Source organism: Ascaphus truei, chromosome 13 (assembly GCF_040206685.1).
Source record: "Ascaphus truei isolate aAscTru1 chromosome 13, aAscTru1.hap1, whole genome shotgun sequence".
Lineage (NCBI taxonomy): Eukaryota > Metazoa > Chordata > Amphibia > Anura > Ascaphidae > Ascaphus > Ascaphus truei.
This window is the reverse complement of record NC_134495.1, coordinates 44,691,622-44,708,170: the sequence shown is the minus strand read 5'-3', so window position 1 is coordinate 44,708,170 and position 16,549 is coordinate 44,691,622. Positions and strand designations below refer to the sequence as shown.

The window sequence follows — 16,549 nt, the reverse complement described above, 5'->3', positions numbered from 1 at the left end:
TGTGGGATGGTACTGGGTGTGGTATCCTAGTTGGTAAACCGACGTGACGGCACTCAAATTGTCCAGGAACCCAAAAGCTAATTGTCACCCCAATAAAATACCCTAATCCCTTATGGAACAATATAACCATGTAGCAAGCAAAAAACTCACGGGTCTGCTGCAGCGTCCATGTTGATCCAACCAGACCTTCTTGGTCTGCCTCCGTCCTTGTGGATAGAATACAGTAGAAGAGAGAGATGGCAGAGCACAACCGGAAATATCCAAAAAAGAGAATTTAGAAGGAAAGTGCGTTATCCATAAAAAGTTTAATGGTCATGAAGGGAAAAATGGCAAGGCATTACCCTACCGGTAAACTTTTTATGTATAACGCACTTTCCTTCTAAATTCTCTTTTTTGGATATTTCCGGTTGTGCTCTGCCATCTCTCTCTTCTACTGTATTCATACCAGTTATTAGCCCAACTTCTCCCACTACATGAGGATTATTATGTTTGTGAAGCATATGTACACTACATATTTTATTGTAAGCTGCTGACCATTTATTCCCTCTGGACTAGTTTGGTGGGATTCCCCTCCCTTTTATTCTTTCTCCCCTGTTTTTATTATCTGTATTAATACATTTGTTCATTGGTAAACCCTTGTGCTCTTCCAAAGATTTTCTTTTGTTGTTTTAACAGTATGGCCTTCTTTGGAGCACCACCAGCATACACTATTTGGTTATGATTAGCTGATCTTCAGGCACCTTAAATTTTGGCGTGCATACGGTATCCTGTGTGTGCGCGTGTATATGTGTATATATATATATATATATACCCACACACACACATACACACACACAGGGCTCGCTGGACAAATGCACTCGCACCCTCGACTAGGGTGAGCAGCCCTACACGTCCCCTCACACTTCCCCCAGCAACCTCACGTCTCCTAGAAGCTTCACACCGATCCCCCCCCGCCAGCTCCGATCTTCCCCGCCAGCCACGCTCCGATCCCCCCCGCCAGCCACGCTCCGATCCCCCCCGCCAGCCAAGCTTCGATCCCCCCGCCAGCCACGCTCCGATCCCCCCCACCAGCCAAGCTTCGATCCCCCCGCCAGCCAAGCTCCGATCCACCCCGCCAGCCAAGCTCTGATCCCCCCTGTCAGCCACGCTCTGATCCCCCAGCAGTTGACACCAAAGGTAGGGAGGTAGGGGGGGGCTGTGAGCGAGCTGTGAGTGTGTGCTGTGAGTGTGTGCAGTGTGTTGTGAGTGTGTGTAGTGTGCTGTGAGTGTGTGTAGTGTGCTGTGAGTGTGTGCAGTGTGCTGTGAGTGTGTGCAGAGTGCTGTGAGTATGTAGTGTGTTGTGAGTGTGTGCAGTGTGTTGTGAGTGTGTGCAGTGTGCTGTGAGTGTGTGCTGTGTGTGCAGTGTCTTGTGCAGTGTGCTGTGCAGTGTGTGCAAGGTGTTGTGAGTGTGTGCAGTGCTGAGTGTGTGCAGTGTGCTATGAGTGTGTGCAGTGTGCATTGAGTTTGTGCAGTTTGCTGTGAGTGTGTGCAGTGTGCTGTGAGTGTGTGCAGTGTGCTGTGAGTGTGTGCAGTGTGTGCAGTTCGCTGTATGTGTACAGTGTGTTCAGTGTGCTGTGAGTGTGTGCAGTGAGTGTGCGCAGTGTGCTATGAGTATGTGCAGTGTGTGTGTAAATATTCGGGGTCCACGCTCAAACCGCGTTATAAGCGGATCGCGCTATAACGGGGTTGAGCGATATATATATATATATATATATATATATATATATATATATATATATATATATATATATATATAGATATCAATAGTCCGGTATTGCGTCTTATCTTCACCTGACCTGAGTGTGCGGAAGGGGGGGCAAGATCCCGGCGGTTCCTGGTTGCGGCTGTTGGTAACTGCCACGGTGTGGCTTTCTATGCCTGATTAAGTCTATATTGATGTACGCTTAACCTTGAAATACCTTATTTATAAACACAGTTTATTACATTTTTCACGATGAGTGTTGTGCGCTTTGTTTGTTTTGTTGTTTGTAGATTCTAGGGTCTTGGGCTACCCTATACACAGCAGCAGACGCTCATCTACATTGGTAAACACTTAATTACTTGATGCACTTTTATCACATGGTTGGGTGTTTGATTTAATTATTATCACTGATACACTTTTATTAAGTTAGATTTCTTGTGCGCACTTATCTGTTTTCTCTGTTTGTTCCCAGGTCCTGTGGCTGCGAAACAAGCCCAAATCATCACCCCTCCACAACCGGGCTTGACAGTTGATATGAGATGTTTGTGCTGATATGCTGTGTTTGGTTTTCGCCAAACGTGGCGCTGTGCATTATGGCCAAACATCTCAACTTTGGTCTCGTCTGTCCAAAGCACATTGTTCCAGAAGTCTTGTGGTTTGTTCAGAAACAACTTTGCAAACCTAAGCCGTGCTGCCATATTCTTTTTAGAGAGAAGAGGCTTTCTCCTGGCAACCCTTCCAAACAAACCATACTGGTTCAGTCTTTTTCTAATTGTACTGTCATGAACTTAAACATTTAACATGCTAACTGAGGCCTGTAGAGTCAGAGATGTAACTCTTGGTTTTTTTGCAATTTCTCTCGAGCATTGCACGGTCTGGCCTTGGGGTGAATTTGCTGGGACGTCCACTCCTGGGAAGATTGGCAATAGTCTTGAATGTTTTCCACTTTTGAATAATCTTTCTCACTGTAGAATGATGGACTTTAAATTGTTTGGAAATGGCCTTATAACCCTTCCCAAATTGATGGGCAGTGTGACAGGACGGCCTGTAACCGAGGTCAGGCAATAGTCCACATGTGTAGTTTCAGATTAACGAAAATATTGAGTGGCTTTATTTCTCCACAGCATAACATAACATGTGGGCACACTGTCCCTTTAAGGCATCACCAAAACAAATCCTGCTCCACATTGGGAGAACTGACTAACAATCCAGGCCTATCTATCTGGCTGGCTAATCCATTTACCAAACCGTAAACATATACTGTATTAAACAGTCAGGAAAACAATATTAATAATTCTAACTTTGGTTGAAAGAGATAGTTGTGAATCCCTCTGCATAGCATAGCAGCTTGTCTAGGATCCCTCTAAGTCAGGCTAGCAAAATCATAGTTCTTACTGTCTGATTGGCAGCATTAATGCCACGTGAAATACAGCAGCGCACACGAAAACGACTCCGTGATTTGTTTGAATAACAGCCGCTGCATCTGTAGCAAAAAATGTACATAGAATATATTTTTTGATAAGCTATGAAAATATTAATTTCATAAATTTTATGTCTTTGACGAAAGTTAAAAAAATGCAAATAGTACAAATAATTTAAAAAAAACTGAGAAAGTAGTCAAGACCTTTGAAGATATTTAGATCAATATCTACTAAGTGGTACTATTTCATACATCACTTTCCAGTACTGGAACATACCATACGAACCATTTATGTGAAGGTGTCCTATGGAACAGCACCACTTAAAGAAGGTCTCTCACATCGTCAGAACACCGGAACACAAAAACAGCAGGTCACCATTGTAGTGTCTATCCAGACTCCACCCACCAGCAAAGCGCCTCGGTATTATTGACTGCAAAGGGTCTCTGTGCTCCAAGGAGACGAACAGCCAAACAAGGCAATAATACAGTGCATACAAAGTAACAATCATAGTCTAAACTCAGTAGGCGGTTGCCACCAATCAGGCTATGTCAGGGACCTCACCCAAGAGCAATGCTCTTATACAGAGGCACAGTCCTACCCACTCCCAGTATTCAGACTCACAAAAGGAGTCAGTCCTACTTCAAAGACCAGCATCTTCCTATACTATCCTTTCCGCATTTACTGGGGATAATGGGACTCAAACCACTGCCAGAGTAACAGGCTTCTCAGTAAGCACACAAGCAAATACTGTACCACACAATACAGTATACAACAGAATAACCAAATACTAAGGACAACATGGGCTAACACTCAGACTTGATAATAGATTTAATAAAGAGAGGTATGGTACACAAAGGGTTAACATATAATTCAGCAGCAAGCAGCACTAAAATAAATAGGAGGTTAGTAAAAGTTCCTACAGCTCACAGTATAAGAGAAGTTACAGTTCGTGAGGATGGAAGGCTTTGTGCAGAGGCAGGGGGCTACTGCATGGTCCAGCATGTCAAAGGTGAGACAACAAAGCAAGTGAATGGCTTCCCCAAATGAGCCTAAAAGTAAAACTGCCTGGAAGTGAATTTTAAATATGTTCTGCCCCATTGTTCCCTATGGGCTTTTTGGACATACAGGGACATTTTGGGTGATTGATAATGTTCAGCTTGCCTGCACACAATAGAAGTGTTAAAATAAGAGGGAATCCAGAACAGAAGGGGTTGTCTGAGATCTAGGAAGCATAAAATGCATCATATCAGCAGGGGTAATACAGCAAATAGCAGCACCAGGTACAAGACAGAGTAAACATTGCAGGGGGCCTTTGGTGGATGTGACTAGGGTGAGGGTATACAGTCTCCCAAAAAGCTATAACTTATTGTGAATACATTTTAACTTCTATTTTTCAGCAAAATAAAGGTACCTGATGGGAAAGAGGCCGCAAGCTGGGCATAATCTTTATTTAAGGTCCTCTTTCATCACATAAGGGCCATTAATGCCCTTAAATCTTGAACTTTCTGAGATCAAAAATCTATGACTCTGAACGTGACATTTGTAATGCTATATATTTTTCTCTGTGGTGTCTCTGATGTTTAACAAGCTCTGAACTTTGGATAAAACATTTCCCACATTAGGAGCAACTAGTCTTTTTCGTGTGTGAATTATCTGATGATTAACAAGAGTTGAATTACGGGAAAAACATTTCCCACATTCAGAGCAAACAAATGGCTTCTCTCCTGTGTGAATTATCTGATGTTTAACAAGTTGTGAGTTATTGACAAAACATTTCCCACATTCAGAGCAAACACATGGCTTCTCTCCTGTGTGAATTCTCTGATGTGCAACAAGATTTGACCTGCGGGAAAAACATTTCCCACATTCAGAGCAACCAAATGGCTTATCCCCCGTGTGAATCATCTGATGTTTAACAAGTTGTATATTATTGGTAAAACATGTCCCACATTCAGAGCAAACAAATGGTTTCTCTTCTGTGTGAATTCGTTGATGTGCAACAAGATTTGTACTGCGAGAAAAACATTTCCCACATTCAGAGCAAACAAATGGTTTCTCTCCTGTGTGAATTGTCTGATGTGCAACAAGATTTGTACTGCGAGAAAAACATTTTCCACATTCAGAGCAAACAAATGGTCTCTCTCCTGTGTGAATTGTCTGATGTCTAACAAGATCTGACTTATGGGAAAAACATTTCTCACATTCAGAGCAAACAAATGGCTTCTCTCCAGTGTGAACTCTCTGATGTATAACAAAATCTGACTTGTAGTGAAACCATTTTTCACATTCAGAGCAAACAAATAGCTTCTCTGCTGTGTGAATTATTTGATGCCTAAAAAGATCTGACTTATTGGAAAAACATTTTCCACATTCAGAGCAAGAAAATGGTCTCTCTACAGTGTGAGATTTTTGATGTCTAACAAGATGTGAGTTCTTGGAAAAACATTTCCCACATTTAGAGCAAGAAAATAGTTTCTCTGCTCTGTGAAATTTCTGATGTTTAAAAAGAAATGATTTACTAGAGAAGTGTTTCCCACATTCAGAGCAAGGAAACAACTTCCCTCCCTTGTGAATTGTCTGATGTTTAACAAGAGCGGAGTTATTAGTAAAGCATTTCTGAAATTCAGAGCTGTTATGCAGCCTTTCTGTAGTGTGTGTTCTTTGGTGAATTGTATAAACTGACTTTCTATTAAAGTTTTTACCACATTCACTGCATGTATACTTCATTACTGACATGTTGTTCTGAATTTTCTGGACATTTGTGTTTCCTTTGTTCCATTTCTTAATATCAGTAGATGCATTTTCAGTCCCTGTATGTTCTCTGAGATTATACACATGGGAGGCTTTGGGATTTTCTTCTTCATGTGAGCTTGATTCCTTAGCCATCATTTTTCCAGATTTGCTCTGTCTCTTTCTTGGGTTATATTGCTTCAAGTAATTTGCTCCTTCATTGCTTTTAACAACACTGTTTTCTTCATTTACACAATCTGGTGAGCAAAGAGGAGTGTGCCCGCCTGCAGGTGTACTTCTACTCATGGATTTATCTGTGGGAAATAAATGCACTGTGTCAAAAGAAGTTAATTAATAGCATAAACATAATTTAACGTTACTGCTTGAACATTTTGTATAAAACATGTCCCAAATTGCAATTGAAATATAATGTAAGTTAATTAAGTGCTGTGGCAAAATTGAAAGAAACTCAGAGGTTAATTTACATTTTATATAGCTATTTTCTGCAAATTTATTGAAATAGCTTTTGATAACTGAAATGTTCTAGTGCTTCCTGGAACACAGCGGGTTCAGTTAGTGGAGCTAAAAAAAAATGTCACAGATGTATAACTGACCCTCATAAATGGCACAATGGAGCCCATATCAAATACCAGGGACCAGAATAAATGCCAAACAGAATGGATGTCCTGACTCCTTGTGGTGGGAATCAGACAATATATATATACTGTGAGAGAACCCCTGACAATGCATTTGTGTGTTGTAAATGCCACTGAATTTAAACCTTTCAGAAAACCCACTGGATTGTGAAATAATATTTATATTGTTTTGCATGTTTATATCCCGATATAAATGGGTAACGAAGAGTATTTAAATCCCTTCTTTTTCATCTTCCATGTGACACAATGGTAAAAAGGTACAAGTGTCTGGTATTTGGAACAACTCCAGGAGTACTCTGGTGTCATTGAGGGACAGACTAGAGAAACCCAAACAATTATTGGGGTCCACAAAAACAGTGTTTCTAAGCTGGGTTTTATCACACCCTGGGGAGCTGTGGGAGGATCAAAAGGATGAGGAGCAGGGAGAAAGAGGGCAGTTGTTAGGGGGCTGGGCAGTTTCCTCCATTCTGATTAGCTGCTGCTTGGTACTGCAGTCAATAAGGAGGTGGTGCCAGGAGCATGTGTACCATCACTCTACCTCAGATTCTCTTGGACATAACACCTGAATCTTGCCAAAAGCAGCCCCTTAAGAGTCTCTCAATATGCATTTAATGCTCCTATACACTAAGCCAGCATGGACATGGTTAACATCATGTGGAAGAGAGACAACTTCAAAGACCTGGAGTTCATCAGCCCCTCTCCCCTGCTGTAGGGGTCTGTGTGCTCTACAGATAACTTCACTACTGTATCTCTGACTGTCTTGGACATAACACCTGAGTTGGGTCAAAGGCAGCAGCCAAAGGGTGTCAGACATTTGCTGATGTTACAGCTTCTCTGTTATTGGTTTTGGATAAAATATTTTAGAAGCATATTGAAGCATTTCCATCTTCACACATTACCTGCTCTCAGAGCTCCACCTCCGCATAATCCCACTAACTTCTCCAATGCCAAATCCTTCTATTAACAAGCAGTCACCAAACACACTCCAACCTTCTTTCCCCCCTGTACCTTATGTTTCCACTTACCCTTCCAGCTCTCTGGGGCAGAGTGCTCCTTACCTACTGTAACAATCTATGTTTCTGTTTGTATATTTTTGTTTTCGGTCTCCAACCCTATTGTACAGCACAACGGAATATGGTGGTGTGTTATAAATAATAATAATAATAATAATAATGTGTCTGGGGAGGCTGGCCCAAGAAGAGGAAGCAGCATTGACAGGAGAATGGTGTGAGCAGAAGGAGGAGATGATTGTGTCGGTATATCCTGTGTGTATCTGTTCTCCTGTAATGTGTGTATTTTTGTCCTATGTATCTGTTCTTATGTGTGTATGTGTCTGTTCTCCTGTGGTGTACAGTACGTCTATTCTTCCTATGTGTATCTGTTCTCCTGTATGTAACTCGCTCTGTTCTCCTGTGTTGTGTGTGGCTATCTGTCCTGTGTGTTTTTGTTCTCTTGTGGTGGGGTTGTGTGCATCTGTCTTGTGGTATATGTCTGTTTGTCCTACAGATCTGGCTCTATTTACTTTCGGTGTGGACAAGAGGAAAAGTATTGACAAATGGAGCCCGACTGTGGTCCAATCGCCTACAAAGCCAGTAATGCTTGCTTCTCTGAAGGGATTAACACAATGAAAGTCCCTGCTTCTGAATGGGACTCCCTCAGCATTAATCCTACTGGGCTGCAACCAGTCTAAGAGCTGCGTAGAGAGGTCAGAGAGAAACAGTCTCTCTCTTTCTCCCAGCACAGCTCTTAACATCAGATCTCACTATTTGTATTATTTTTAGTATGCAGCATTGAAGCAGGGGGACTCTGGGGCAGAATCTTCTTTAATTAAGGTCTAGGGACCCCATGCTTCCCGAAGTACAGGCCTCCATAGGGGATGCTGGTATCTCCTGCAAGGTTAAATCACCCATGTGACCAGGACATTTAAACAGCCCCAAGATACCTGCACCCCATCATCTATATCTTGGGAAGCAGGTCGTCCCCGGAGACCAGCTCCGGAGACCCCCTGCTTCAATACGGTGTAATAACCCCCCTTCATTACCTTAGTGGCCAATCACTATAGGTAATAAAGGGGATAACCCCCAGGCCCCTCCCCTCCCAGAGGCCGACCACCTTTTCCCTGGAGCAACAACTCCGTTAACCCTCCCCTCTACCCCCATAACCCCCCCCACCACTACACATAGTAATGGGCAAAAGCCCTGTCACGTACAGCAAACCTGTGTGTACATGACCTGCATATGATATGAGGGTTAATACACAGATCTCTAGCTGGCCCTGTAACAGAAGCTTACCACAAACTGGACAGGGCCGCGAGGCCGAGGAGGGGATTAGAAAACACAGACCTGGAGACGCGAGGTTGCGGCCGGTTTGCAGGTATGTAGTTGTGGATAGCTGGGTTAGGGTAGGAGAATATAGGATCGTTGAAGGCAAGCCGAGGTCGAGAATTGGAGAGTGCAGGGTAGTCATAGGGAAGCCAAGGTCGAGGATAGGAGAACGCAAGATAGTAGATAGGAGCCAGGCAATTCAGAACAAGGTGAGGTAACAGAGAATTTGACTAGCACACGTCACAAGGATTATACTTAGCCAACTTGCTGGTGGAAGGGCGGAGCCTAAATAGGAGGACCGGCATATCAGACACCAGATTTCTCCTGCAGGCAGGAGATAAGCTGGAACCAATCAGGTAGTAAAGAGCTTTGTCAGAATGCTCAAATACCCAGCTATACAGTGAATAATAAATCCCAAAACATAGGTAGGTGTATAACATATCAGTGAGTCAGTCATTATAACCAGATATAGCCATAAATCCCTGAAAACCGAGAGTGAATGAGAAAACTCACCACACTCAATTTCATTGGGAGCAGTGAGACAACAGTAAGGGCTAGAAACTCACGAACACCTCCTTGTAGGGAATACGTGCTGCTGCTGGTAGAGTCCAAGTAGAGATGAGAAGAGTAGAGCACCGTCAAGAACAGGAGTTAGGAGTGGATCCAAATCACAAAAAATCTTTAATGGAGTTTAACACAGCATAGGAAAAACCTCCTACCCGTTTCGAACGTCTTGTTCTTTGTCAAGGAGAATGAATGAGAAATGTGCTAACTGTATTTGCGACACAAGGGGGAGCTTCTAGCGCTGTCCCAAGCGCTAAATTGAGGAAGTGTGCCTGCGAGTAAGTAGCTGTATTAAAGATAGGTATCAGTCTCCAGACCACAGACGTTGAAACCGCAAAGTCAATTGAACAAGTGGTCTGCGGTTTAGCTGAAGTGCCTTCTTGATACACGGTATCCTGCCGTTTCATTATCCACTTAAGCTGAATTGGTGGCGCGCATCTGCGGTTACCGATCAAAAGCCCGGATGGATACATTGCATGCCGGCTTGTTGCCCAGATCAATTATAGGTTAATCTACAACCCACATAACAGAGCCCCTTCAATTAAGTGGATAACTTAAGTGGATAACTTGCACTAGGAAAGAGCTAACACTCTAATTTTTGCTAGCTGGGTAAAATTTTTGTGTAGCTGGGTAAAAAGAAACCATAAAGATGCATATGAGTTTTATATTTGTTGCATAAGCAGAACGTACATTTATAACTAAACTGTATTCTAATGGTGTTTTCAATGCAAAGGCAGGAACCCTTTCCTGCCGGTTCGGCAATTAATCCATTAACATGCCCATATGTTATGGATGAATGAGCTGAGGGATTTTTCATCTCCGTACTTCAAAGGGCACCCTGCTAAGTTGGTGCCCAGTGTCAAGAGAAGTCCGGAGTTGAAAAGCCTCAGAGACCCGAGGTGTTAGGGTGGCCGGGATATTTGTAAGTACAAGTATGGGCACTTCACACTTGGTAGCCAAACCCCAGACTTACTGTCCCCAGGAAAGAGGTTGGGCCCGGTATGCTAAGTAGCTCAGGTGTGAGGTTAGCACATGCTCTGTGCAAACCAGGAAGCAACTTCTGCCCTTTTTATAAGGTACTGGCAAGTCTGGGATAGGTGGGGGTCGTTCCCACGAGAGGATTGGGTGTGCATGTTAGGAATCGGACCCTTAACCCTATAAGAATGTCTGCAGACCCTTCTTAGTCATATTCACCTAAGATCAACCAAGAAACGTCCAAGATACATCGTCAGCGGTTCCAGAGTGTGAGGGGTTAACTACATCATAACCAAGGATCATTCCCCTCTTCCAGAATTTGTTTGAGCTAAGGATTCCCGAATGAATTCTGTAAGGACATTACGAAATCCTTCCTTTTGGCGGAGATATAGGGCTGGTAAGTTGCACCCCTAGCCAAGTAATCTCGCATGGCTCAAATCGCGCACCCACTTGCATGCATGCAGGGGTGCCCAGAGACTTTGTTCCGTTCCGTGGACATTTTATTTCATTTCCCCATCCCAGTAAGTGTTTATTGACTGTAATTGTGAAGTATTGTGTTTGTCTTAAAAGGAAGAATCCCAAAGTGGGTGGAACAGCCCTAAAGTTTTAGTCCCAAAACCAGACGGTACAACAAGGTTTTGCAATGACTACCGTAAACTAAACGCTGTGTCAAAATGTGATACTTATCCTATGCCCAGGGCTGATGAACTGGTAGAGAGACTGGGCAAAGCCCGATATCTCACGACCCTAGACCTAACAAAAGGGTACTGGCAGGTTCCCCTCACAGAAAGGGCAAAAGAAAAGACAGCCTTCTCAACCCCAGACGGCCTCTTTCAGTATAGGGTGCTGCCTTTTGGCTTACATGGAGCTCCTGCCACATTCCAAAGAATGATGGATAAAATTTTAAAGCCACATGCTCGGTATGCTGCCGCCTAACTAGATGATGTGGTAATCAATAGTGAAGATTGGCAATCCCACCTTCCCAAGGTCCAAGCTGTGCTTGACACAGTTTGGTCTGCTGGACTAACTGCTGACCCCGCTAAATGCACTATTGGTCTGGAGGAGGCCAAGTATCTGGGGTATTCTATTGGCAGAAGTTTACTCAAACCCCAAAGACTCAAAGTAGAGTTGATACAAAATTGGCCAAGGCCAGTTACAAAAAAACAAGTAAGGACCTTTTTGGGATTAATTGGCTACTATAGAAGGTTTATTCCCAATTTTGCAACTACAGTACTGACCAACTTTATTCTTACTTGGCTAGCTCCGCGAATTTCGGAATATCTCGGTGATGTGCGGTTTTGTATCGTTTTCTCCCGGGGTGTATTGCGTTATTTCGCGCCCGTGATTTAAGCATTTTATTCCCGCTGGCTGCAATACTGCAATGCCGTGTAAAAATGCATGGGGGCGTTTGCGAGCTGTTGTCTTTGAAGCCGAGAAATTCATGAATTGTAATGCAGTATATACTGTATATATACAGTATATACTGTATAACAACAACCCCTATAACCCCTAACATACACATACAGTACTGTAAATGCACATTAATGATACTATAGGCCGTCCCCTGGCGAGATGTGTTTGCAGCAGAGAGAGAACCGCTGCTCTCTCTGCGCAAACATCGGCACATTAAAAATTATTTAAAATACATTTTTATTCATAGTGTAGATGTGCAGGGGGTCTCCGGAGCTGAACCGCGTTGGTTTCAGGTCCGGGGACCCCCTGCTTCCCGAGATACAGCCCCCTTTATGAGGTGCCGGTATCCCTCTGCATTTAAAGGTCCCGATCACGTGACCGTGGCATGTAAACAAAGCAGAGGGATACCGGCACCCCCTAAAGGGGCCTGTATCTCGGGAAGCAGGGGGTCCCCGGACCTAAAACAAAAACGTTTCTGCTCCGGAGACCCTCTGCACATGTACAGTATAAATAAAACACATATATAAATAAACACTCGTTCCTTACCTTAGCGGCTATGTGCTATGGTAACGAAGCAGCATTTCTGTATTTTAATAATATTTTACAGTGAGCAGGGGGTTCCCTGAGCCAGAAATTAATGCTCAGGGGACCCCCTGCTCCTGCACAATATTATTAAAAATACAGAAATGCTGCTTCATTACCATAGCTGATAGCCGCTAAGGCAATGAAGGGGTTAACCAACCGTGCCCGCTTTATTGTGGGTAGCGGGGGTGGCTGAAGGGGGTATTTGGCCCTTGGTGTGAGTTTAGGACTTGCGGGGGGGTTGCGGGTGCACTTAACCCCTTCACGACCGTAGCAGTTAATTAGTCAAGGCAGGAAAGTTTAACACACACAATAGGGGGAGGGGGTCTTACACAGATTACAGTCAAGGCAGGGAGGTTTAACACACACATTAAAAATATGTATTTAATGTATTTATTGTTTATTCTGCCTTAACCCTTCATTGCCTTAGCGGCTATCAGCTATGGTAATGAAGCAGCATTTCTGTATTTTTAATAATATTGTGCAGGAGCAGGGGGTCCCCTGAGCATTAATTTCTGGCTAAGGGAACCCCCTGCTCACTGTACAATATTATTAAAAATACAGAAATGCTGCTTCATTACCATAGCACATAGCCGCAAAGGTAAAGAACGATTCTTTATTGATGTGTGTGTTTTATTCATACTGTAGATGTGCAGAGGGTCTCCGGAGCAGAAACGTTTTGGTTTTAGGTCCAGGGACCCCCTGCTTCTCGAGATAGAGGCCACTTTAGGGGGTGCCGGCATCCCTCTGCTTGGTTTACAGGCCGCGGTCACGTGATCGGGACCTTTAAATGCAGAGGGATACCGGCACCTCATAAAGGGGGCTGTATCTCGGGAAGCAGGGGTCCCCGGACCTGAAACCAATGCGATTCAGCTCCGGAGACCCCCTGCACATCTACACTATGAATAAAAATGTATTTTAAATGTATTTATTTATAGTCATTTATTTATTTATTTAGATTTATTTATTTATTTATTTTTTGGGCGGCTGCTGTGTGTGAGTTTTTTTATTGTGGGTAGCGGGGGTGGGTGAAGGGGGTATTAGCCCCAATGGTGGTTGTTTAGGGCTTGTGGGGGGGGGTAGCGGTAGGGGTTAACCCCTTCATGACCGTAGCGGTATTAACTGCTACGGTCGTGAAGGGGTTAAGTGCACCCGCAACCCCCCCGCAAGTCCTAAACTCACACCAAGGGCCAAATACCCCCTTCACCCACCCCCGCTACCCACAATAAAGCGGGCACGGTTGGTTAACCCCTTCATTGCCTTAGCGGCTATCAGCTATGATAATGAAGCAGCATTTCTGTATTTTTAATAATATTGTGCAGGAGCAGGGGGTCCCCTGAGCATTAATTTCTGGCTCAGGGAACCCCCTGCTCACTGTACAATATTATTAAAATACAGAAATGCTGCTTCGTTACCATAGCACATAGCCGCTAAGGTAAGGAACGAGTGTTTATTAATATATGTGTTTTATTTATACTGTACATGTGCAGAGGGTCTCTGGAGCAGAAACGTTTTTGTTTTAGGTCCGGGGACCCCCTGCTTCCCGAGATACAGGCCCCTTTAGGGGGTGCCGGTATCCCTCTGCTTTGTTTACATGCCGCGGTCACGTGATTGGGACCTTTAAATGCAGAGGGATACCGGCACCTCATAAAGGGGGCTGTATCTCGGGGAGCAGGGGGTCCCCGGACCTGAAACCAATGCGGTTCAGCTCCGGAGACTCCCTGCACATCTACACTATGAATAAAAATGTATTTTAAATCATTTTTAATGTGCCGATGTTTGCACAGAGAGAGCAGCGGATCTCTCTCTGCTGCAAACACATCTCGCCCCCATCGGCCTATAGTATCATTAATGTGCATATACAGTACTGTATGTGTACAGTACTGTATGTTAGGGGTTATAGGGGTTGTTGTTCTACAGTATATATATATATATATATATATATATATATATATATATATATATATATATATATATATATATATATATACTGCATTACAATTCATGAATTTATGCCATCTGGCAGACACGCGAAGCATTGCAGCCTAGTAAATCCTGAACCATTATCAATTAACACATCAACCGTGCGTCAGCCGGGCATGCGTCTGGCTGGGAGCGTGGCATGCTCCGGGTGAACAGCGTGACATTCCAGGAAGATGCCTGGTAAAAGCCGGTGATTTGTGAGAATAAAGTGTGCCGCTGCTGTAAGGCAACCCCACTAACCGATCTCACAAAAGAAAGAGGGCCGCTAATGGTAAAGTGGTCCCCCGAAACTGAACAGGCCTTTAGAAGCCTGAAAGAAGCTCTCTGTGCCCAACCAGTGTTGGTCATACCTGACTTCTCTAAAGAGTTTTTAGTCCAAACTGACGCATCTGAGGTAGGGCTGGGGGCGGTACTCTCCCAGGAGTCTCAAGATGAGGAGCACCCCATCCTTTATTTAAGTAGGAAACTAAATCCCCAGGAGAAAAATTACTCCATAGTCGAGAAAGAGTGTCTCGCAATAAAGTGGGCTGTAGAGACGCTCAAATATTACCTGTTGGGGAGAAAATTCTGGTTGGTCACAGATCATGCACCCCTCACCTGGATGTGTCAAAACAGAGAGAAGAATGCTAGAGTGACCAGGTGGTTCCTAAGCCTACAACCCTTTACATTTTCTGTGGAGCACAAGTCAGGGCACAAATGGCAATGCCAACGTGTTGTCAAGGATGCACTCCCTAATATCCATGGTCGCTTATCCCTCGAGGTCTGAGCTTGGGGGGAGGATGTGTGACAGAAACCAGGGGATGGTAATAAATTCCATATATAGGGCTCCCAGGATACTGAACCGTTTCTGTCCTGTTTGGCCTGGGAGTGCAGCCTTATAATACATGCACTCCATCCCACAGTTTGGCAAGTGCTGGAACTGAGGGGTGAGGGATCCAGACCAGAGTTTTTCTGCTGCCTGATTTCTGTCACCTGTCCTGCTAGGTGGAAATCAGGTATGTAAGGCTGATTTCCTGGTTCCTCTCCCCTCTCCCCAAGAGACTGGAGGCAGGAAGGCTGCTGGAAGCAGAGAGGGGAAAAGCCTCTCCCCAAATAGGTTAAATCATTTTGTACCTTTATCAAATTGCAAAGTTCCTTATTTTTGATTGTTGGGAGCGGATAAGCCGCCCCAACCCCAGTCAGGGTAAACCTCAGTTAAGTTATTGCTCAGGTGAGCAGGTTTTTGTTTTGCTTGTGTTTCTGTTGTATGCACTGTGGCAGTCTCAGTGCCTGGGACTGAATAAACCAGGCATAGCCTGTTTAAAGGAACAGCACGTTACGCATCGTCATTTAACCTACCCTAAAAGACCGTGTTCTAACAGTCCCGGACAGACGGCGGAGCCCCGGAGTAAGCCATTTGTCACAGTATATATGTATATACAGTATGTATATATGTATATATATATATATATATATATCCAATCCATGTAAAAAATACCCCAAGACCCCCAATACATATATATAAAAATCCAACTTACCTAGGGGATGATCTCAGCCAATCAAGCCGGTGGCTGCAGGGGGGGGGGTGGAGAGGGGCGCGGAGTGCCGGTAGTGCTGCTGGGGAGGGGGGGGCACGATGCTGCGAGGGGCGATGCGGGGGGAGCAGTATGGGGGTGTCTGGAGGCTGAATGGCCCGATCCTGCGTGGAGGGGGTGGCGGTGCTGCGAGGGGCCCGGCGGCTGGTTACAGCAGTTGCCGCCGGCCCCGCTGCAGGCACCCCACGTTGCTGCTCCCGGTGTGCTGCAGGGGTGGGGCCGATGCTGAGGGGGTTGGCGGGGTGGGATGGCCCGGTGGCAGCAGGGGGGGGGGGGGGGCGGTGCCCCGATGCTGCTGCGGCGGCAGGGGCTGGCGGATTTGGCCCGGTGGTTGCGGGGGGGAGGTGGTGGTGTGTGGGGATTAGTTGGCAGGGGCCGCCGGACCCGCTGAGACACCTGTCTCCCAATGGCCAATGCTGCTCTTGTGCGCGCCGGGTCCCCCTCTCACGCCGGCACGCCAGAAGCATAAGCCAACTTACTTCCGGCGCTGGCAACTGGATTTTTTTTTTTAAATAAGTGGTGCTCACCCACGGGGCCCGGGACGCCAGTGCCCATTGTCCCCCGCTGTTGGCGGCCCTGGCTGTGT

At 44.9% G+C, this 16,549-nt stretch overlaps 1 protein-coding gene across 1 annotated transcript in view; it reads right to left on the bottom strand.

Moving 5' to 3' along the window:
• Nucleotides 1-2,697: 2,697 nt before the first annotated feature.
• The window catches only part of LOC142465301 (uncharacterized), a 96,990-nt gene continuing 83,138 nt past the window's right edge, over nt 2,698-16,549 (bottom strand). The window contains exon 6 of the mRNA XM_075569332.1: nt 2,698-5,660. Coding sequence (XP_075425447.1) covers nt 4,711-5,660 — 950 coding nt within the window. The 3' untranslated portion in view covers nt 2,698-4,710. The remainder of the gene's footprint in view (nt 5,661-16,549) is intronic.